At 32.0% G+C, this 23,805-nt stretch overlaps 1 protein-coding gene and 1 long non-coding RNA gene across 2 annotated transcripts; both read left to right on the forward strand.

Moving 5' to 3' along the window:
* Positions 1–2,824: 2,824 nt before the first annotated feature.
* LOC123195880 lies at positions 2,825–5,145 on the forward strand. The gene is made up of 2 exons (XR_006497535.1): positions 2,825–3,196; positions 4,687–5,145. It is a non-coding gene; the product is annotated as an uncharacterized LOC123195880 (long non-coding RNA).
* An 11,369-nt stretch (positions 5,146–16,514) lies between these two features.
* LOC123196427 (transcription factor MYB101-like) lies at positions 16,515–19,663 on the forward strand. Its single transcript, XM_044610455.1, has 3 exons — positions 16,515–17,321; positions 17,737–18,667; positions 19,184–19,663. Exons 1-3 carry the CDS (start codon positions 17,004–17,006, stop codon positions 19,465–19,467), a joined length of 1,533 nt encoding a protein of 510 aa, XP_044466390.1. The 5' UTR covers positions 16,515–17,003; the 3' UTR covers positions 19,468–19,663.
* Positions 19,664–23,805: the final 4,142 nt, after the last annotated feature.

Raw genomic sequence — 23,805 nt, forward strand, 5'->3', positions numbered from 1 at the left:
GCTCAGCACGACCCATATGTATGATAGGCCATGTCGAAGCCAGTCCGACATAACCAAGTACCTTGTCTAATTGTGTATTTGACTAAATATTGTGCGGTCAATATTTATAGAGGTAAAGCATGGAGAGTTTCTGTCTTTGGTGCATGAAGCAATTTTTTTACACTTGCTTAAGAGTTAATGTTGTCCAATCAAATTGAAGGTTCTGGTTTCTGAATTAGTCATCTTTCAACATAAATATGTCTTGCTAAATATTTTTATCAGTTGATGCATAATCGGCAGGGTCATGCATATTACTGGCGAAGAAATGACCGTACTTGTTTCAAAGATAAGCAGCCAGAACTAGTAGTGACAAGAGCCGCCCCCATCGAGGATAGAGCCGCCCTTACGGGATCTTCTTATATCAGCAACAGAAGCCTAAGTTCGTGATTATCTTTGTCTTCATATGATTTCATTTCTCGTTTTATTGTCCTGTTTCGAATCAAATTACTTGGTAGTGACAATGCAAAATGTTGTCCTTCAAGACTTAACCTGTTTCCCATATTGCTCTGGAAACTAGCAAGAAGGGAATTTCTTCCAAATCAACAACACTGAGCTCTACAATACAGATACTTGAAAGGATCTGAACAAAAAAGAACCATTATAAGAGCCTCTCAATACTACCACAAATAGATCCTTCAAACTAGATATCAGTGATAACAATATGTGCAAGGCTAATGCAACTACCAGATTATTGTAAATATGAACATTGATAAAGGTTTTGGTAAGTGCTTCTAAGCAAAATTTAGAACAAAACTCCAAGCCATAAAAGAACTCAAACTTAAACTTAGAACAGCAAGAAACCATCCAGCTACATGATTCTCACCCCTGTTAAGTTACAAATATAACAAACTTAAACAAATTATCATGTATTAATATTCAATTTAGCACATATTACCACTGATTTGTGATTTGAAAGATCTAATATTTGCTTTACAACACCATGTTTTGAGATTCGAAAACCTAAACAAAAAACTCTAAAAAGGATGAAAGTAATGAAGAAAACAACTCCTATACTTACCAGAAGTATAGGAGTTTGGACAAGGTTTATCACTGAATACTAATGGTGTTAATCTTTCCTCAAATCTAGTGAGAATGGCTTCAGATTTGGTAAGAGGTTGAGAAAATTGGTTTAGGATCTGTGATAAGATTTTGAAAAATGAAGTGAAATGAAGAAGAATAGTGAAGCCATGGATTTCATTTTGTGTTTCACTCTAAATTGACTAAATTGACATCATTGTGGATGTCCAACATGACATTGTTTTGGAGGGGACTATTTTTTGAATGGGTGTTATAGTTATTAGCTTCCTTAGAAAAATTTTTACTCAAGAAGGTTTCAAGAGAGAAAGATTAGTCACTATAATGCAAGTAAGTTTTAGGAAATCTGCACATCTAGAAAATATAACATATCAAATATTTTTATAACTTTAAACTAAATTAATTCAATATTTTATAAACTATGCATTCATTCTACAAATTATATTTATTTGTGAAAAGGTTGGAGTACACCCACTTAACCTAACTCTTTAAGTTTTCTTCAATACTTTGAAATAGCTTTACGACTTATAATTGAGCCCCGTGGTCCGTGGGAGCCAAAGTACCATAGAAAGGAGCTTCTATGTGGTCAATATACAGCAATATCTTTCTCGTTTGTCAATGCTTTTTGACCAATTTGGTGATTCTGGATCACCCTAGTGGCTGATTTCTAAACCTAGCATCAACATTGGAGAACATGTTACCAAACCCTGTCATTATTTGTCAACTATTCAATTTAAATATTTATTAATTTGAAAATAAATGAAAAGGCTTTACATATATATTATTGTAGGGGCGAAAGTGCAGATATAATTGAGCCAAATTGTCGTAACTGGTTGGACTTATTAAATCACGTTAACAAAAGCATGATCTAAGCAGAGTCAAGTGAATGAATACCACAAATCTATATTGGATGTTGATTCGAAGTCTAAGCCAAAAATATGTTACCGCAATAGGCAGATCAATATTTATTTGGGCAAATTCAAAATTCAAGTAAATTCGTCGCACCCGAGTAGCTAAATAAAATAAGACTTCAAACGAAATTAAAATTAACCAAAAAAAAAACAAGACTTCATGAAACGCATTAGGGTTGGATTCGAATCAAGTTAAGTTCGAAGTCAACTCGCTTTGAGTGAAACTAAACTTGAGTTTGCCAAACTTGTCTCAAGTTATTCAAGTTCGGCTTGTTTGAGGGGAGTTGAACTCTAGTTCAACTATAATGTTAAGTTGAATCAAATTTTAAGTTTGATTCAGTATTATTATCAAAAAAATAACTAAAATAATATCGTTTTGATACGTATTGATTAAAATAATATTGTTTTAGTTGTTAGTATGAAATTTTTTTAAATTTGTAAACTTAACAAGTCGAACAACCATCAAACTTAAGCGCAAATTTAAACTAAAAAATATAAAATTCTCAAATTTAAATTCCAAATTTACTTAAATTAAACTTTTATTTAAATTCGAATTATTTCAATTTGAATCTACACCTAATTGGTATAGGCGTTGTTAACTTAGTTACTACTAGATGAAGAAGGACACTTGGCGAGCAGGTAGATGAAATAATAGTCAGGTCAACCAAGGTGTATCATGACTAGTTGTTACGTGGCGCAATAATATTAGTTGATGCTTACGCGGAGCGGTGGTGGTACACGCATTAGAAAACGGATTGATAGTCAAATTTACAAACGTGCATAAACAAGTAATTCTATAAATCAATCTATTTTGCTTCCCTTGATGTAGCAAATGATGTGAAGAGAACAAAAGCCTTTGTTTTTTTTTCTATATATTTAAGGCAACCTGAAGATACCTCTAGGAAAAGACGAATCATCGCCAAGAAGAAACCGCTCATCTCTCAATTTCCTCCTTTCTTTCTTTCTTTCTGTGTATGTTGTAGGTCTCTGCGTAAAGACGAAGAAAGGCTCTTGTTAAAGATGAAGAAATTGGAGGTTGTATCAGAAAGATTGGGGAGAGTTGTAAATGAAGATGAAGGTATTGGCACGGCTCAATGTAAAGACGTGGCTAGGGTTTTATTAGCCATGTATTTTCATTGAGCCGCGTCAATATCTCCTTTTGCACCTCTCTCCCACCTGTTCTGGGCTTGAAAATTAATTTCTGCTTCGAGGTATGTAACCCTAGCTCGCTTCTTATATATTTCTCATCTATCAGATAGCTATTAGTTACTTGTGTTACGCCACTCATAAGTACATGAGATATGTGAGGATGTTAATTTCAGTGAATTGCCGGGGCTGGATTAGAAATTGTGTTTGGCTAGAGAGATGAGAATAACTGAGAAGCCATCCCCTAGCTCCTTTTTCTTGATCGATAACTGTTTGATCTCTTTTTTGGCTGACTGTTTGCTGTTTTCATGTGTCGTTTCATCTCATAACAGTACTTAAAGTGGAAAAGTTGCTTATATGATTCTATCATAATGAATAAGAATCGTAAGGTCTGTGTTATCTACCTCCTCCCTTGTACGGTTTTTTTTTTTTTCTTCACAATCGTCCTCTTCTAATCGTCTTCAAGGAGACCCAATAATAAGAAGCACTCACAATTGATATGATGAGAGCGTGATTTTGGCTTTCGTCATCTAAAGGGTAGGTAAGAAAGGCGAATATACTTTTCTCCTATGTAACACGGAAACGGAAACGGAGAAACGTGAAAACACAGAAACGAAAACGTGGAAACGTATTTTTTTAAAAATATAAGAAACAGAAACGTGAGAAACTTATAAATATAAAAAATATAAGGTTTTTTTATAAATATTAATTTTTTATAATAAAAATACATAAACTTGTATAATATAAAAATAAATAATAAAAAAAGAATGAAGAGAAATAATACTATAAAATAGAATCATAGAATCTATTATAAATTATTTTTAAGCAAACGTATATAGATATTTAAGAAAAAAACAACAATAAACATCAATCTATATCATATGTCGGGGAAGAAATGAGTAACATATCAAAAAGTAGAGAGAAGATGAATTTAATATGAGATTTAAAGACATTTTCGGTTTGAAAATATAAAAGATATGTATTTAATTGATTTTACAATTTTTTTTCTAAAATAAATGTGTTTCAAAATTTTTCAAAAATTTTGAAATGACCCGAAACGTTTTCTACAAGTTTTGAAAATGAAAACATTTCCGAAACATGAAAACATATCCTATTATAAGTTTCCGTGCTACTTAGCTTTTCTCTCCACTTCATTCTATCATCTTAAGTTGATTGTAAAGAAAGAAGATAATAGAAAACCATCAACCCAGAAAAACAAGCTTAACTTATTAAGATTATAAATTCTATAAACAAGCAAATGGTAAATTAATTTAAAGCTACAAGCTTTGGGAACCTAGTCAAACCGCAGGTACATCAATGAAGCTGCATCTTAATTTGATTGCACAGTTCTAGCTATATAATAGTATAATGTCAACAACTTAATAAGAAAAGGCCTTCTTGACAATCCCGGTGTGCCTGTTTCGCGTGTTACCATTCTTTAGTATGTCAGAAAAATTCATATATTTCTGCTAGCTATTAGCTATTACCATTGATTAATACATAGAATATGTGTATACACACATCATCTGTTTTAGATTTGTTTTGGATCCTTCAGTTCTGCAGATTTATATTGACGGCGAATAGAAGATAGAGACATATGTAAAGAGGAAAGACAGAAACAAAACGTTACGAATACTCAAGAAAATAGTAGACAACTGTTACGATATTTATTATCGATAGTGAGAGAGAGGAGAAACAGACAAAGAAAATGAAGGAATCGACAACCTCTGAGACACCGTAAGCTAGCTGGTTTGGCCGGAACCATAACTGCAAGTTTATTGGGACCTACGATCCCTTACTTTCAGTTGGGTTGGCATTAAATTCGATTCCTTCTTCAGCCCTACTTCAATTAGTACTTCATCTTTGTGAATTATGATGTTTGTCCAACAAGTCTCTTTGTACATGATATTAGATATATGGTACAAACACTAGCTACCTAGGGTTTTTTTATATAGTATAGAAACCAAACTCATATTAAACTACATTAATAGGCTCATCTATTTAGTTTTGGGTTTTAATATTATATTGTGTTAAAGTTCAATCTACCACATTAATATATTACTTTTTTATATTATTTTTATTTGGTATAAGACTCTTTAATCTCTAATAATTAGAAATAAACAATACTACAAAATATTAATGGTTGTGGATAGTGATATTTTGAGGCAGAACCCTAGCGGCTTCTTCACCAAGTCAAATTAATGTTAGTTGAATTTTTTTATATTGTTAAGAAAATTATATGGGTATTTAAACATATTAATTAGTTTCAATATACTTCATTATTCCTTTAAACAAATTATGCTTGAATCCGATTCCCATATAATTGTAATAGATTAATTGCTAGGCCAGTCTTCCACACTTTGAATGCCACTCACATAGGCCTAAAAGATCAAACAAATTAATAACTAATTTTCTTTTTGTCGATAATTAAAGTTCATATGCCACCTTCACATTAAGAATACAAAATAATTTCCAATTTGCTATATCAATTTCAACAAGTTGTATAATCTATTAAGTCTTCAGGATAGAATGAGACAAGCCCTGATATAAACTAAAATGCATAATTTTGAATATAAAGAAAATTCATGATACTTCAAGTTGTACTAATTTTCTACTTAATGTTGAGGGAGGGTTTATGGCTCTTCTTGTTTGAATTTTGTGGTTGATTGCGAGTGAAACTGGATTGACGTGATATGGAAACAGTAGTTGCAAATTTAAATAATGTTCTGCAAAAACAGATTCAATTAATAATGTGCGCTAAGGTCTTACCCGTTTTCGGGGCAATAACGTCATAAAAGCATCATGAATTCGTCACTGCTAAACCTGCACCATTAATGGCTACGATTTATGATCTGAAGAGCTGTTGGTTTGATTTGGTCTTTGTGGGTGATGACGAGGACCATCTGTTTTTCTAATTTGTTGTATTTATCCAATTTATTTGTTTATTGTCTTTTTTATTTGATTAAGCTCCCAATCTTCCCTGCCACTTTTGTCTTTGCATTTAACATATCAAAATCGAGAGACCCACTTACCAGATACGATTTGATTTGGGTAATTCTTTTTTCCTTTTCAGAGGATTTTTCAGTAAAATGAACTTTTTTTTAGAACCAACTAACTTACGAAATTTCAAGTTTTACACAAGTTTATTATGTTTGAAATTTGTTTATATGGGTTAACATTAATTATATTTTTAGTTTAATAAAATTGAGTAATTAAATATTTTAATGTTAACTTATAGTTGAGTTTGAATAATTAATAAAAATAAGTTTAATACATTTGAATATTATAATTTGGGTGAATAAAATAAATGTGGGTTTTGATGTTTATCGGACTTTGATGAGGGTTAATTAATCTACTATATGTTAGTTAGGTCATTGTTCCAAAACTTAATATAGTATAACTACAATATAACTTACTCATTCAAAGCTGTCATTGAGAGAGGTTTCTGGAGTAGAAGACCAACTCATATCGAGAGATGATCTCAGTAGGTAATTTCAACAGTTTTATGATTTCGAATTGTATAATGATTCATGTATTCCTAAAATCCTAAAGTTTAATTCAGTATTTTATAATTTATGTGTTGATCTTGTAAATTATAATTGCATGATTTTATATTTGTTCGTGCATATTAAATCTTACATGCTAAGGTAGCAATGATTAGATTTTTAGTATAATTTGATCTAATAATTAGAATATTTGTAGTTATGATATAGTAATTACCTTATATGTATCATAAAGCTTACAAAAGAACTTCTAAGATAACTTAGTCTCTATTTTTGCATGCCCTCCCTCATATAATCTTTACATGCAAACTAGTAAGATTAAAATTTCAAATTCTAATAAGATTCCAATTGATGTGTTTCTATTTCAATTGGGTTAAAAGAGAATACCGTAAATATCATAAATATCCTGATTAAAAAGATTAAGATATCTTCATGTTGCTACTATTGGTGTATAATAAGAGAATAAAACTAAAAGATTCAAGACAAATTCTTCTTTTAGCAGAACACATGTACTATGAAGTTTTAGTTCCATATGTGTACTATAAAATTAGTTCCAAAACATGACATTACTCCCTAAATCTAGAAAAACATGTATACATAAAAATGGTTTCATGTAAAAATCTAGGATATCCTTTCATGAAAACTGTATGCATGCACCCGAACCCCTTAATCATCTGTTTTAAGTGCTTTCACCTTAGTTTTAAATTTAGAGTCATCCAAAATTATGATCTTAAAAGTGTCATAAATGATCTTCTGGGACCTTAGAGACTCTTGAGATAGTCTTATGGGTCCAAAGGTATTCTTAAGTAAAGTAATTAAGTAAAGTAGAGTTCACATCATTAAAGTATGGAGTCTGAAAGTGTACTCCTATTGATCGAGTTGAGATGGATTAAGACAAAGGTAAAATAAGAAATAATTTAAAGTTAAGAAAGTCTCTAACACCTCACCCTCTCTATTTTCTATGCATTATAATTAATAGGTTATCATGATAGTTGTGATGCAAGGTGGTCAGTGTAGAATGGGATGTGAGGGCATTATAATCATATTTTTAGTTTTATGTATTTCTTTTTATTTTGATTTTGGACTATGTATGGACTTTTCATGGTTTTGCTACAATGATGATGGATTTATCCTTATTTTGATTTGATTGACATCTTTTATTCATTTTTTATATAACAATAATTCATATAGGCATTTTATCTCCTATATAAATCTTGTAGATATGTAAACTTTACATTGACGGTTCATGTAGCATATTGTCTAAATGCATCTTGCAAAATGTCTTTATCCATAAGAATATCATTTGCTTTAAAAAAATGTGTCACTTCTTGCTTTTTGGGTAGTAGATGTCAATGGATTGTTAGATAAAGAAGGTAGCCAATGAAATGTATTACAAGCAGTCACAACCTCGAGTGATACATGAAAGTCAACTAGATTTGCACAATAAATTATCCATACCTTTGGTATAATCACTAATATTTATCTTCTCTTCTAACACATGTTTATTAATCAGAATATCATTAATTTTGTCACTACAGTCAAAGACACCTTCAAGTTGGAATGTTTTCTTTCCATCCACATACCTAATCCTTTGTAGTTGACAATATATTAACATAATGCGTATTCACAATATTATTCTCATCAATGGGTATTTACCCTTCATGTTATCTTTTGTAAACTATCATCCACTTTTATATCATAATAAGGTTGTTGAACATCAATATTAAGAGATTTCAAGAGATACATTTCTCGATTTTGAGGTAATTATCACTTAAATAAGAACGAGTTATCTTAATTATTAAGAAGGGCCTATCAGATCATCAACATCATCATCTTCTGTAGCATCCACAGGTAAGTCTAAAGGTATTTTAGTCTTTTTTTAGTTTTAAAATTTAGTGTTTAATGATTTTTTAAGGGCATGTGCCAATGTATGGGGGCATAAAAAGCCATGTATGATCAACAAAAGATCATTAAGTGGACCAGATTATGATTGCAACAAAATAGGAAATTGTCTTAATTATACAACTGGACACATGGTCGTGTATGGTCTTATACACGTCCATGTATCACGTCTTGAAAATAAAATAAAAATGTGACCAACCTTAATTCTCTTACATTCTTTTGTTTTTTAGCCACTCAAAAGGTGAGAGAGGAGTTTTTGGTCACTTGAGGAGTTGTAGCCAATCATCAAAAGTCACAAGTTTCGAGGAGGGTGCATCACCAAACATAGGAAGACAAGTAAGTGAAGCAGCTTTCTTTGTTTGATCATGTGATCTTTGGAATATTTCTATTATATGCACGATCTAGAGATGTTTAAATAAAGTAGTGATGATTTTGTTGATGTAATTGATAATAAGATGTGAACATGGAATTATATGCATGCCTAATCCATTGATTGTATGAATGTTTAGGTTTTTGATTTGATTATGCCTAAAAGCCATGTATGTGTACCTTGATTAAATAAATTGCATGAATATTATGTTTAGGGTTTGTAGAGACTTCTATGTATGTCTTAAAAGAAGTAATCTTGTTGGACTTGTAATCGAAAAAGCATAAAAACCTTAGGACGGGATTTCTAGATCTCGACACACAACCGTTTGCGGTCCCATACACATCGTGTGTCATTCCAGAAATTTTGAAAGTTCGAAGATCCTATGCTTGTTTTGAGGGGAGAAATACATGGTCATGTGGTACAGATCACATGCCCGTATATGGCTTTCCAAAAGGAGACGATATGCGCCAGAGGACACGTGGTTCATATAGTAGATCCAAGTGCACGAGAGTCTATCCAAGTCAACTCATTTGTGCATCTGCTCTATATACGATCGTGTGTCGAGTGTTACACGCCCATTTATATAGCTCAGGAGACACACATGCGTCAGCTGAGATACACACAATTGTGTACCCCTAGACAAAGACAAAAAGAAAAATTATACCCTGAGATTATATGTGTAAGAGGGGAGAATTATGTGAGGAGAATAATAAATTAATAGATAATAAAAAAATTCAAGAAAGACATAGATGAGGTATCTGATTGTGTGAGTGATGACATAAACTCATATTTGAGTCGAATTAGAGCTGAAAGTCAGCAACCTTAAGGCTAATCTCACACAATTCTATAGTCACTAGCTATATACGTAAGTGACGGTAATTGTGGAGACAATAGAGTTTGATACCCATAAAATGCATCATCCACTTAACATCAAGGCACATAGCCACCTAATTTAGTTTAGGTGTGCATGGTAAAGATGTGACTTTTAGATATTCCTCATGTGATTAGCAAGATGCACCACATATGTACCCAAGGTAAAGACTATCTTCGGATGGTTAGTCAGTAGTTTCGATTAGCTTATGTGGTAAAGGAAATAGCTACTATTAAATATTTTCTCGTGTGATCAGGGTGTCCTAGTTAAATAGCCCAATAGGTTATTTGACATGTGTATAACACACAATAGTAGCTTTCACCAGGGCATCGGACATGCCGAGTTTAGCTCGAGTCTTTATCATCCTTGTAGGCAATCCATATCAAGGCATGAGGATGCCATTGTGTGACTACATTTAGCTTATGAATAGAATGCAAGTTTTACCATCAGTTATATATTATTGTTTTGGGTGTCAAAATGTCACCACTTATTGAGTTTTACTCACTTATTTCCTTTCGTATATTTGCAGGTAGGAGTGAGTAGTGAGACAGATAGGACATCCAGTGGTCCAGCTAGCAATTGCACGAGGAAAAAGGCATTTTGTTATTCAGTTTTATTAAACACATATTTTTTTATCATTATTATAATTGCTTTTATTATTATTATGGTTTATAGTAATTTTAGATACTTTGAATCATATGAGTATAAATTAATAAAGTATTTTTATTACATCACTTGTTTGTACACTTTATAATTATGATAATACATTAAAGTTTTTAAATAGTTTAGTCATGCATGTCTCTTTTGTTATGTTCTCATCAAGGATATATATCTGAAGAGAGGTGTTATATCCTCAATATTGATAAGCGTTCTACTATTAGTATTTTCTGGTTTCATGTTTATGTATATGGTTTCGTTTACGATCAATATGAAGACATTTGCATATTAATTGAACTAATTTCTCGCAAGTCGTGTTCATTAGAATTTTCACCATTTTGTATTTGCCTCTTATGTATTCCATTGTACTACCCTCTATCCTTGTGCATTTTCCTCTGTAACAAACTAAAACAATAACAAAACTTGACATGTCGATCAATCCTATAATGATATTATATAATTTTATAAATAAATTATTTAAAAAATAATAAAAATTCCATTAAAAAAATCTAAATATTTGATCAAATATTAACTAACCATAAATTTCTTGTATAAATATCCTTTAACCTCCTACACAACTCACATGGTAAATTTTAATTTAGGCCCTGCATGGTAAAACAAAAAATTACCTCCAACATATTACAAACTATAAAATTTTAGTTAAGCCCCCAATGTGTCACACAAACTAAATTTCAATTATTTCTAATTAAGAAATGCACTTTGAATTTTATAAAATCAAATTAACACATTAAACAATAATACCTAATCATCAGATAAATGAAACTTTGAGGTAGTGTAAATACCTAAATGTAATGAATACTTAGATGTAATGAATATTTTTCTTTGATTTTAGATTTTAAAATTGGTGTGTGAGTCATATAGTGAAAATGAGACTTAAGAGATTTATATTTCTTTGTCGCACCGCCATGCGTCGGCCAACCATTTCGACAGTGAAGAATGATTGGTTGAAAAGAGCAAAAAAGGAGGAAATCGCCAGAGAAGGAGGGAAGAAACTTAGGGATTAGGGGGGGAAATGCTACTTTTCAAAGTTTGAAAACTTTAGACAAAGGTAAAATGTTAGTTTTTAAAACTTAAGGGGAAAATATAATTAATTTTATATGTTTTAATATTATTATTAAAATAACAATTTTACCCTTAACATTAATTAAAAATTTAACAGAAATAGGTCGATGTTTGGGTTTTCAAAAGTTGAAGGGGATTACTTTAGAATTTCACTATAACTTGGGTGGGAATAAGTCTTTTGGCCTTTAGAAAGATAAAGAAACTAAAATGGTAGGCTCAATCTCGAAAGTCGATTTAGCTCAACTCAAATTCATTTTATTCAAATTCAAACAGAACTTGAGCTAGAATTTGATTTGTTTTTCAATTCGAGCAGAACAACCAAAAAGTGTTCAATTCAACTCAAATTTTAAGGCTCGAATTAGTACTTCAAATTTGTGGCTCGATTTGGTTTAAAATCATGGCTCAAATAAGCTCAAATTCAATAATTAAAATTGACAATTTGAATTTGTGGCTCGGTTTGGCTCTAATAAAAAAATTTGAATATTATTTCAGTAAAACGAATTTGAGTCATATATTTGAACTATTAATTCAAGCTAAACTGAGCTACAAATTCAAAATCATTGATTCAAGTTATGAAATCGAACCAAACTCGAATTGAATTGAATCGAGCTAAGTCATTTTTTATTCAAACTGAACTTAAGCTGGACTCAATTTCAGCTAAATAAACTTGAACCAAACTCAAATCGGATCATTTTCTATTCGAATTGAACTCAAGTGAAGGAATGTTTGAGCTTGACTTGGTCCAAATCCACCCTTTGACAGGTTTTTAATCCTATAGTGGATTACAGGGTATAGTTTGAAAATTTTCAAACCTAGGTAGACCCTAATAGACCTTAAACTGACCTAGGACTTACATCAAAATGGGTAAGTCCGAAGCTCGGACATTTTGGACTAGGGTTCGATTCGAGCCGAGCCAAGCTCGGCTCGCAGCCAGCTCAGGCTCGGCTCGGTTTATTTATGGCCGGCTCAAGTTCGGCTCGAGATCGACTAGAGCCGGACTCGGCTCGGCTCGAGTTCAGCTCGTTTTCGGCTCGACTCGTTTATGGCTCGGCTCGACTCGTTTTTCATATCAAAACGACATCGTTTTGTATATATATATGAATCAAAACGACGTCGTTTTGTATAAAAAAATTTTAAAAAAAATCTACCGAGTTAACCCGAGCTCGGCTCGTTTAGGGCTCGAACCAAGCCGAGCCGAGCTCGAGCTCGAGCTGGCTCGGCTCGAGTCCAGCCCTATTTTGGACCTAAATTTGAACATACATTCAAAAATATATTGGTGAGGCCTACTGCCCGCTATCTAATCTGAGGGTAAGGAGGCCATAACTATGGAGCGCAATTATCCATGCTAGCCTAGCCCAGCCCAGCCCAGCTCAATAGCTATCAAGCCCACAGATTCCAGATCAATCCACAACCCAGTCATTTACACAACCCAAAAAAAAAAAAGGGAGAAACGTAATTAAAAACGAAAGTAAAATCACATCAACCGACTCCTGATTAGTATATCATTTTCAATTTTTTTTTTTCACACTTGGAAAAATTAAAAATATTTTTGGTATTGTATTTAAGTAAAAAAATTTGGAATCATCAAACTAGACATGGTGAGGGCTCCGATTGAGCCAAGGCTTGCCCTGTGTAAGGTATGATCAACTATTATAATATATCATGTTAGGCTGCGAATTGTCTGGACCGTGTCTATAAGTTTGGAAGCCAAACCCATGGGTTGGCTCGATTTGACATAATAGTATTTAACATGAAAAAAAAAAAACTTAATATTATATATTTAGAAAACCCAAAGGCATTACTATTAACCAGATTTATGGGTTGGCTCAATCTGACACAATACTATTTAATTTAAAAAAATAAAACTTAATATTATATATATATTTAGAAAATCAATAAAACGTTAATGATTATTAATGTATTTTATATTTTTTATAATATTATATATATTAATTATTAATATTTTTAGGTTTTTCACGGATTATTAATAATAAATATATTGGGAATCTAAAGGACACTATTAAAAAAATTATATTTGCAGTGAATAGAAAATGTATCAATGATTATTAATATATTTTATATTTTGATAATGTAATATTTATTAATTATTAATATTTTTTTGTGTTTTTCATACAACATTAATAATTAATATCTTGAAAGCTTAAAAAATATTATAAAAAATAATTAAAAATAAAAAATAACATAAATTATATAATTTAGTATATCATCTCATTAAGGACTTCACATGGCATAACCAATTACAAAGTATGTCTTATTATGGGCCAACTTTAGCCACAAAACTTGTATTATAGTGGGTTTTGACTCGACAAAATCCCTCAGCTTAATGAATCAAGCTAAGGTTGGTACGGTCTAGTCGTCGACAGTTCTAACATCAAACACTTATTTTATTTTTATTTATAAAATGGTAATTTAGTTTTTTGGCATAGGCAATTTGGGTGGGACAGATTATTGGGGAAGCTAGTGTTAGATCAGTGTGGTTGCCACAGAATGAGTTCATTGTAGATGACTGGTGTTGTTTATGGCTTCCGCCAAGATGCTATTTAGCAGGCACTTGTTGCTTCGTGTTTCCATTTGACTACATTCAACTTCATGTCTTCCTCATAGTATTGTGAACTATAGATTGGCGTAACTTCATGTCTTCTTTGATGACATTGGCGTAACTGGAACAGTCTGTGCACGTCAATCCCATGTCCTTTTGATAATGATCTCTGTAATCACAACATAAGCTTGTAAGTGATCTCAAGTATTCATGGATGCCATGAGATTGAATTTAATCATTCAAGAAAACATCTTTGCATATTGTAGACTTACAGATTGTTTTGAAATTATAGATATTTGTTCCTGGAGGCTGTCATTTTCTCTATGAATCAAGTGACATCCTTTACTGAAAATTTTCCTGCAAATTATTATTTCCTAGTCCAAACTTTTTCTTATGAGTAGTAATTTATTGCAGAGTTAGATTTTGTTCATTTATGATTTGATGCTAGCGGATCTGCCAATGCTTACATAATGGCCTGCGATTCCTAATGCTGAACAGAAAATCTACGTCGGCTTTTCTGATCTAAAACTCCTCTCCTGCAATCAAACCGAAGTATTCAGAGTTTTTTGTCCTTCTTTTAGAAACAGTAATTTAGATGTCCTTGACGTCAGAGCTGGTCACTAGATGTCTTTGAACTCTGATAGGCCTATTAAGGTCTATGTGAGGAACAGGAAGGCAAAGACTAAACGTGGCAGTGCACCAATGATGGCAGCCGTAACCGTTTGTGAAGTGGGCCATGAAAAAAGTAGTGAGAGATGCGGCAGCAAAGGAAAAAGGGGAGGAAAAAGCCAAGAAAGAGAGAGAAGATATGAAAAGAGATGTGAAGGCTGGAAGGAAGGCATGACTTTTAATCAATGAATTTAAAATAGGATAAGATCGATTGGCTCAATCGATTATTTCTTTGATTGATTTAATCGATTGATTCACTCAAAAAGTAAGATTAGACTTAGATTTATTTCTATTAAATAGAAAATCTTGTTAGAAGGAAAAATAAAACCGTAATTAAAGATAATGATGATGATTTATGTCACTTATTTTTTTCAATGATGACTCTCACGGCTAGATTTATCTGAACTGCAAGATATTTCAGAGTCAATCGAATCCAAGACATGGAAAGGGTAACATCAACAATGGTTTGTGTGAATGTCATAACATTAAGTTGGTTTCAATAGGTCAAATCTCGCTTTTCGATCAGCTTATGGTTGCACAAATTGAGTCATCTATCATCACAGGCCTAGATTCTTTCAAGACACTTAAGGGGGGACATTGGTTATTGGCAAGTGATAATCCTAATCGATAACTGGAGCAACCCAAAACTTTATTTCATGGGATGTCGTCAATGAGTTGGGTTAGGAATTTCTCCAACGAAGAAGTTCAGGGTAATGGTGGGTAACAGAGAAAGCATCAAAAGCTTAGGTGTGTCTAAAGAGGAACCAGTTGTAACACAAGGGTCAACCGTGATTCAAAAGCTTAGGTGTTTGGTTGTGGCCCTTGTGAATTCTGGAAATCTTGCAGGTGGAGCCGCCTTCGAGGCTGGCAATACGATAAACGATGATAAGTCTATGGCAGTGAAATTCTGTCATTCAATCTAATTGTATTTTCTACTAAATTAGGTCGGTCAGACAATAAATGGTAAGAAAATTTTATTTCATAATATATTTTTTTTAAATTTAATATAAAAAATAAGTCGAAATATTGTTCATGTTTAATGTCTGTTTTGTCCCTTTTATTTTCTATTCATCCACTAAAAGAATTAAATTATTATAAAAGTCAGCATGATAATTGGTGTGAAAAAGACAAGAATATTTAAAACAAAAAAACAAAGTAATTATCAAAATCAATTGAGTGAAAACCATCCAAAATCCTATTAAGCCAACAAATTACATGATAAAAACACAATCAAAAACACCTTTATTAACAAAATAATAATAATAATAATAATAAGAAAAATTTGATAAAATATGTAAAAATCACATACGACTTTTTTACAAGCTACTTAAATCATTGAAAGTAAATATTAAAAAAATAGGGAATAATACTTATTGGGTGAAAAAAATCATACGTTATAATTCGACAATTGGCAAAAGAATACTCATGAATATAAAGAGTATGGACAATTTACATAATTACCATAAACTTATTTATTTTTAATAAATAAGGAATACACATAGTTAAAAAAATCTTATACATTTTAAAATTATAAGAGGCTTAAAATTAATTTCTTATGTAATTAAAAAAAGGAAAATAATTAATTTTTTTTTATGGGTATATTAGTGTTGGTAAGTCAAGTTGGCTTTGTGCAGCAAGCAAAGGAAAAATAATTAATAACTAAAAGAAAATAAATAGAAAATTACTAAAGATGGAGAGAATTGAATAAGTGTAGATAATAAGGGTGGATGCTTAAAACCGCTTAGAAGCCTGCAAGGACGTAGCACTTCGCATGCAAAACGGAGCGATTTTAAAGCTCACACCTCTAACATAAATATTCACCGAAGCCACCTCTGTGGGCTCTGCCTGTCACACTTGACGCCCCACTCTTTTCTTCCTGTTTCTATATCTCCATATTCACTTTCTTTTCTGTATTATTTAACACAAGAGAGAAGAGCTACTTTCTTTCTCTCTCTCTCTCCTCTCTTAATTTTTTTCTAGTTCACTCGCCTTGGGAGAGGAGAGACTTTCAATCAAAAATCAAACATACAAACAAAACGAATCACCATAACTCATTTAAACCAGTAGCTTACAAAAGTTTATTAAACAAAAAGTGCATCCAAACAATATAAGCAGGACGTAATAGTATTATGACCATTGACACTTTTTTTTTTTTAATAAATATTTTATTTCTTCAATTTTTAAGCCCGAACAAAAACTTATTCCAATACTAAAACCAACCAGGATTGATCGTTGTTGTATCTGAAAATTGGGTGACATGGTGAGCAGCGGCGGAGCAGCGAGCGACGGTGGAGTAACTGGATCAAAAGGAAGCAGTCAGAACTTGAAGAAGGGGCCATGGACGGCGGCGGAGGATGCAATCTTGATGGAGTACGTGAAGAAGCATGGTGAAGGTAACTGGAATTCTGTGCAGAAGAATACCGGGTTAATGAGATGTGGGAAGAGTTGTAGGCTTCGATGGGCTAACCATTTGAGGCCTAATCTCAAGAAAGGTTCTTTTACTCCTGAAGAGGAGAGGATCATCATCGAACTTCACGCTAAAATGGGCAACAAATGGGCTCGCATGGCCGCTCAGGTATCCTTAATTACCCACATAATAAATGCATATATAAACTGCATAGATTATTTCTCTAAGATTGTGGTTTTGATTTCTTATTCAATTTTTTTTTTGTGTGTGTGTGTGTGTGATCAATTTGACTGATTCAACTAGTTTTCAGAAGTCTCTTGTTTTTCCGCTTCTTCGTCGATTGTTTGATTGGTTTTCTTATGTGATCGTGATAGTTGATTTCGGAGACAATTTGATTTTTGAAATATAATTTCCATATATGTATATATATATAATTTCCATTTGCTTTGGTCTATCTTCCTATTCCTATCTGAGTTTCCATTCAATTTTGTATATCTCTCTATCTATCTGACTTGTCTTTATGTCCTTGTTCTTATCTCCTTAATATTCAAGTAATCTCATTTGATATTTCATCTCTCTACAGCTACCTGGAAGAACCGACAATGAAATCAAGAACTACTGGAACACCAGAATTAAGAGACGCCAAAGAGCTGGCCTACCTATTTACCCTCAAGAAGTCCAAGAAAAAGCCGCAGCGTTTCACTTCCAACATCACCACCACTACCACCACCATAGGAGGTCCCACAATAGCTCATCTGCTTCACTGTCTTCACTCCTCACATCACAAAACGCCACTTACAATCCCTCTCTCTCCTTGTTCAATACCTTAAATACCTCATCCGCTGCAAACCACCCACTTCAAAATCAGCCGACTTCTTTTTACTCTAATCCTAATCCCCAATTCAAGATTTTTTGTCACAACAACAATGACACTAATGGTTTTTCTTTGCCTTTGTCCTTTAATTCTTCATTTGTACCATCAGCAACAAGTCTCCTCAATAGAAACCTCCAATATCAGGCTCTCCAAGTACCATCCTTTAAGTTCAATAGTGGAACTAATATTGATGGTGATCTGAGTTTTAGTTCGACGATAATGGAAGCAGGAGCTTCTGTTGACCCAATTCATCATTTTGTTTCTGGGATAGGCAATGAACTCCCTTCAAACCAAATACCACCACAGGCAGAGCCGAGGACTTCAGCTTCATCAGGGTCAACGGCTGGTGTTTGCGCCAAGAAAACTAATGGTAACCATAAAATAATTCCCCTAAAAAGGAATAGAAGCAATAGTGGCCTGTTAGATGCTCTAGTGCAGGAGTCACAAAATCTGTCTCGGTGTGAAAATTTCAAAGGTGAGAATTTTACGGTTGCAGTTGATAAAGGGAAAGGCCTGGTCGGTCTGCCTTGTGAAGATATGGAGGAAGCCAATGAAGGTGTTGAATCAGTGATGAGGAATAGAGACGAGGCTAATGCTGATACCCAGTGGGATGATTTTAGCTCTTCTCAGTCATCAATTGGTGAGTTCAATTATTTTTATTCATTCCATATCTTTTCTCATGCACCTGATGGAATCAATTACAAGTAGTCATAGCTTGGACTTTCACAATATAAATTGCTATGGTTCTTAATTTGTCTGAATTTTCCCTTTAAATTTTAATAATATTATTCTCGATGTGCACTCAGTATTATTCTCACGTACGACAATAAGCACCGATAAGACTAAAGCCAAAGATATATGTCAACTTTGTATTTTGGAACGCAATTTAAAAGAGAGGTTCACATAAATCAAAGAAGATAAAAGATAATTTTGCAATTTCAAGATTCGAAACTTGATTTGATTGGTATACATCTTTGTCAATTTTACTTCATCTATATTTTCTTTCATGTTTGAACAGAACTGAACTCTGTAAGTGCACCAATTCTTTAATCAATTTACAGTGGGTTAGAAGGCATCATTTAGATTTTTCAACTGTACTTTATTGATGATAGTATGTTGGGTAACAAAATATATAAATATGCTTTGGTTAACGCAGGAATGAAAGCCGGTGAGGACCCATCAGAGGAGATGAATTCCATGGACGAAGATCTCATGGCCCTGCTCAACAACTTCCCCTTATCAACGCCACTGCCAGAGTGGTACCCCGGAAACAGCGACATTTCCAACGGATCATCAACCACCATGACCGGTGGCAACAATGTAGACACTAACAATCAGCAAAATGCTGCAGCCATCACAGCTCCACAGTCAGCTGCCTCCCCGGATCTCCAGTGGTCTCTGGGTTCCTGCTGCTGGAACAACATGCCCAGAATTTGCTAAGCTTAGCATTTAACATATAAGCAGCTAGAATCAGAAGTGTGTTCCAATCGTTTTTTTCACTTTTTTTTTACTAAGCATTCAAATTCCTGTTAGGTCTAATTTGTGTGATCGCAGTCTTCTTATGAACTGTAATGTTTAATTTATAATCATGTGTATACAGATTGTCTATCCAGAAAATAGTTTTTAACTTTCTAGATATTTTTTAATGCCTGTTTTTGTAAGATTCTATTATATCCTGGTAAATTATAGAAGGTTAAAGTTGGTAATAACTGTAGGCTATGTCTTTTAATTATTAGCATTATTAGTTTTTAAAAGGTCGTAAAAACATGAGGAACCCACTTGGCATCACTATACTGCTTTACACCGGAATCTCGTTAAATAAAGTGCATATATGCTAATTTGGAGGTGGCAAAAGAAGGAAGAGAGATTAAAGTGCATCTTAATTTCAGGTAGCTCCCATTATAAGAAATGTTGTGACGACCTTTGAGCTCGCTACAAGTTTTTGTTCTCGAAACGCTTCTATTTTTGAGCCAAAACAGCCTTTCTGCATACTCCATAACATCATTCTCCCAATCACAGGCTCCCATACTTCCAATATGGAATTTACATACGCACGTATTAACGCATGTATATATATCTAAACTTGAGAGTGAAAAGTTAAAGATTACTTTTTTTGGAAATCTCCATTTAATCTTTTTATCCTCAAAAGAAATGCACTAGATTCGTTTTGATGATGAATTAAATATATTTAAGAGTGAGAAGACGGCTCATGGAAGGGAAGTGAAGACGTAAATCAGATGGGATTGTGTAAGATTCTTAATTTAAATAGGAACACAGGTGTTGCATGAGAAAAAGAGTGGCAATGATTCCTCTTCCATGCATTTCATGCACTGCAAGTCTCAGGCATTTCTCGCACCACCTTATTTCAAGCCATTCATTTCTCTTCTTTCAAACCTTGCAACCTTTTTCTCTAAATAGAATCCTTCTTATTTGGTGGCGCTCATTCCACGTGTGTGTTTACAAGCCATTGTCTACATCTAGCTAGCTTGCTACCATTCCCAAATTGCCTTAACCAACTTGAGCACGTTACTCGTATTTGTATTTATTATTTATTTAGTTGACAAGTTTAAGAAGGAAGTTGGCTACATTCCAGGTAAAGACAAATCGACAGTCATTTTCAAAAAATAAGGATTTCCTTTATATTATTCACGATAATTGTCCACCCCTTGTCCTCTGAGTTCTTATACGTTTCAGTCAACCAAAGCCCCCCTCCTAATTGCCACCAACCTAATTCTCCACGTATGCACATTCATTGGTTTCCTTTCTGCAAGTTGATTTCCACGTGACACCTGATGAATTGCTCAATTTATTATATTGTTTAGAGTGAAGGACGACGGTGAAGGTGTATTTTTAATCCAGGATACAAATTTTTAATTTATAATTAATGATATATTTAATATATAATTACGTAATTAAATAATTTTAAATTAAAAATAAAATAATATTTTATTATATATTAATATATTATTTAATATCTAATTATATATTATAAATATATATAATATTATTTATTTTTATCATATTATCTTTTATATATGGTACAATTAATATCATTTATTTATACGATAATATAACAAATTATATCTTCATCGAAGTAACTTTCTAATCTTCTTTCTCTCTCATTTTTCTTATTGGCCGCCACCACCATTTAATCTCTCTCCATCACCTAATCTTGCCTAAAAAATGTGATTTAGGAAAGAGAATTGTTAGATGCCGTTACACTCAAACATTTCATCAACACCAAATGGACAAAAAATTAAAAAAACAAAAAACAAATGCAACGAAAACCTTCTTCTTAGTTACAACTCAAAACCAAACATGGAAGATACGAAACTTAATTTCTAATCAATTATAGGTATGTATAATATATAAAATATCAAATCATAGACTTAACATGAATACATAATCAAAATTAGAGTCATAGAAAACCTTAGTAAGTCATGCCTTTGAATTTAAACAGCTCTTGAGAATTGTCTGAAAATTATTGGTATCCAATGATTGATTATCTGTTCTTGAAATTTCTCTGCTGATGACTTTCAATAAAAAAAAAAAAAAAACTATAGCATTAGGGTTTTAGTGAGAGGACTAAACATATTTACAATTGTCATCAACGTGATTTCATCTTTTGAAAATATTGTATAATGACTTTATTATCAATATTATTAAATACATTGTTTTCTATATACACAACTAAGTTATCATTCAACATTGATCACCTATTCTATTTTACAAATACTTTTCACAAAATTTATTACTGAAAATATTCTCTCTACACTAACAGTAGCAACTAGTAAAATCAATGTTAATTTTATCAAAAAAATAATAATAATAGAAACACTTTATTCTTCTTGGTTTCAATCATCATTTTCCCAAGATCCTCAATCTAGTTCAATCTCATAATTTTGACATTAGAACATTTATCTAAAATGTAAACATAAAGTTAAAAATAAAGTCCCATAAGTTCAACATCATAAAAATTGTCTAGATAAAGTTCAACAAGAGGTGCATCAATTTTTATATATCAAAAGCGAGAACATTTTCATTTAGGCGTAAACATGCCAAACAAAAAAGTAATTTCATGTTCACCTCATTTAAACAATTATTCAACTCTTGAAATTGTATATCCAGAATACTATAAAATATTTTAATACAGTAATGATGTACAGTTGTGATACCTTGAATCTTACATTATGATCATCCTTGAATAAAAATGTATCTTCTATATTTGGAACATCAATGTCATGATTGACATAAAAAAACAAATTTTGTTAAGTAAAGTCTCTCATCACTTGTAAGGCTTGCTTACAAACTTCAACCAAATTCATATCATTTGCAATATTTTGATAATTTCTTTATCATGCTTAAGAAAGTTCATTTATACAATCAAGTACATCTTTCATGAGAAATAGACTAAACACAAAGTCATATGATTGCATCAATTTCAATATTGTTTTTTGTTTGAAATTTTTGTTCAAAGTTTTTCCATTCTTTTGCCAAAATTTTAAGAACATTGATAACTAATGAAAAGAATAAGGATATGCTCATTAATGAACCATAATATGAGTCCTAACACACATCACCAACATATTTCAAATTTATCTCTTGATTACGACCTTTTCTTGATAGTTCACCATTAGAAAGAGCTTCAATAATTTTATAAAACTTATTTACCTTTAAGAATATCATAATGTTTTGATGAAACATCAACAATATTAACTATAATCATCACAATATAAAAAAGATTATTAACATCATTTTGGTTCTTTGTAAAAGTCACAACAACCAACTAGAGTTGATGGAAAAACAATTAATATAATAAACACATCTACCCTTTTTCAAAATTAATGCCTTCAAACCATTGAAATCTCCTTGCATTTTGTTAGCTCCATCATAACTTTGTCCTTACACTCTAGAAAATCTCAACACATGCCTTGAAAAAGTAAATTAAGCGTTGTCTTGAGTAAGAGAGTTGTAGTTCTAGTAATGTGTTCAACACTTCAAAAACACTCCATAACAACTCCATTCTTGTTAATACAACGCAAGACAATAATCATTTGTTCCTTAGTAGAGACATCACAAGATTATAGAAAATAAAGAATCTCGTAAATCTCTAATGATAGCACATACAGTTTCATTTGAAGCAATATTTACAATGTCTTGTTGAATCGTAGGTGATGTTAATTTGAAATTATTAGAAGCATTCTTGAAAATAACATCATAGATATTTTCATTATAATCAAAAAGAAATTATAGAAGTTTGACAAAATTCCCTCGGTTGTTTGAATTATAAGATTCATCATGACCACAAAATATTAGGCATTGCCTTAGAAGAGAACAAACATAATCAACCATAGCATTTAAAAGAGTTTGATACTCAATTCATACTTTAGAAAATATTTATAAAAATTTTTCTAAATATGTTTTTTTTTTATTTAATAATGATTCACACATTTTTCGAACTTGATTATGATCACTATTAGCACTTTCAAAATATACATTCAATGTTTCTTTCTTTTTTCAATTTGAAAGACCCTTTAACAACAAAGTTATCACCACCCCCTTTGTCACTAACATTTTACTTAAAAAGATAGCAACAAAGACAAAAAAACTTCTTCTTTTCCTATGCTATATTCTAACCATTGATTAAATTCATTAAACTATGAAACAACAAATCATATTGAAAATCTACTAAAATCTCTAAAAGAAATTCATGGTCTTTAGGTTGACAAGGACTCATTTTTAAATATATTCTTCTAATTTAATCTCAAATATTAAGAT

Source organism: Mangifera indica, chromosome 14 (genome assembly GCF_011075055.1).
Source record: "Mangifera indica cultivar Alphonso chromosome 14, CATAS_Mindica_2.1, whole genome shotgun sequence".
Classification (NCBI taxonomy): domain Eukaryota; kingdom Viridiplantae; phylum Streptophyta; class Magnoliopsida; order Sapindales; family Anacardiaceae; genus Mangifera; species Mangifera indica.

What these genes read in the sequence shown, in the direction of transcription:
- LOC123196427 (XM_044610455.1), top strand. Translation starts at nt 17,004, where the DNA reads ATGGTGAGCAGCGGCGGAGCAGCGAGCGACGGTGGAGTAACTGGATCA. An exon ending in GGGCTCGCATGGCCGCTCAG is followed by an intron (nt 17,322 to 17,736) that starts GTATCCTTAATT and finishes ATCTCTCTACAG; the next exon opens with CTACCTGGAAGAACCGACAA. An exon ending in CTCTTCTCAGTCATCAATTG is followed by an intron (nt 18,668 to 19,183) that starts GTGAGTTCAATT and finishes TGGTTAACGCAG; the next exon opens with GAATGAAAGCCGGTGAGGAC.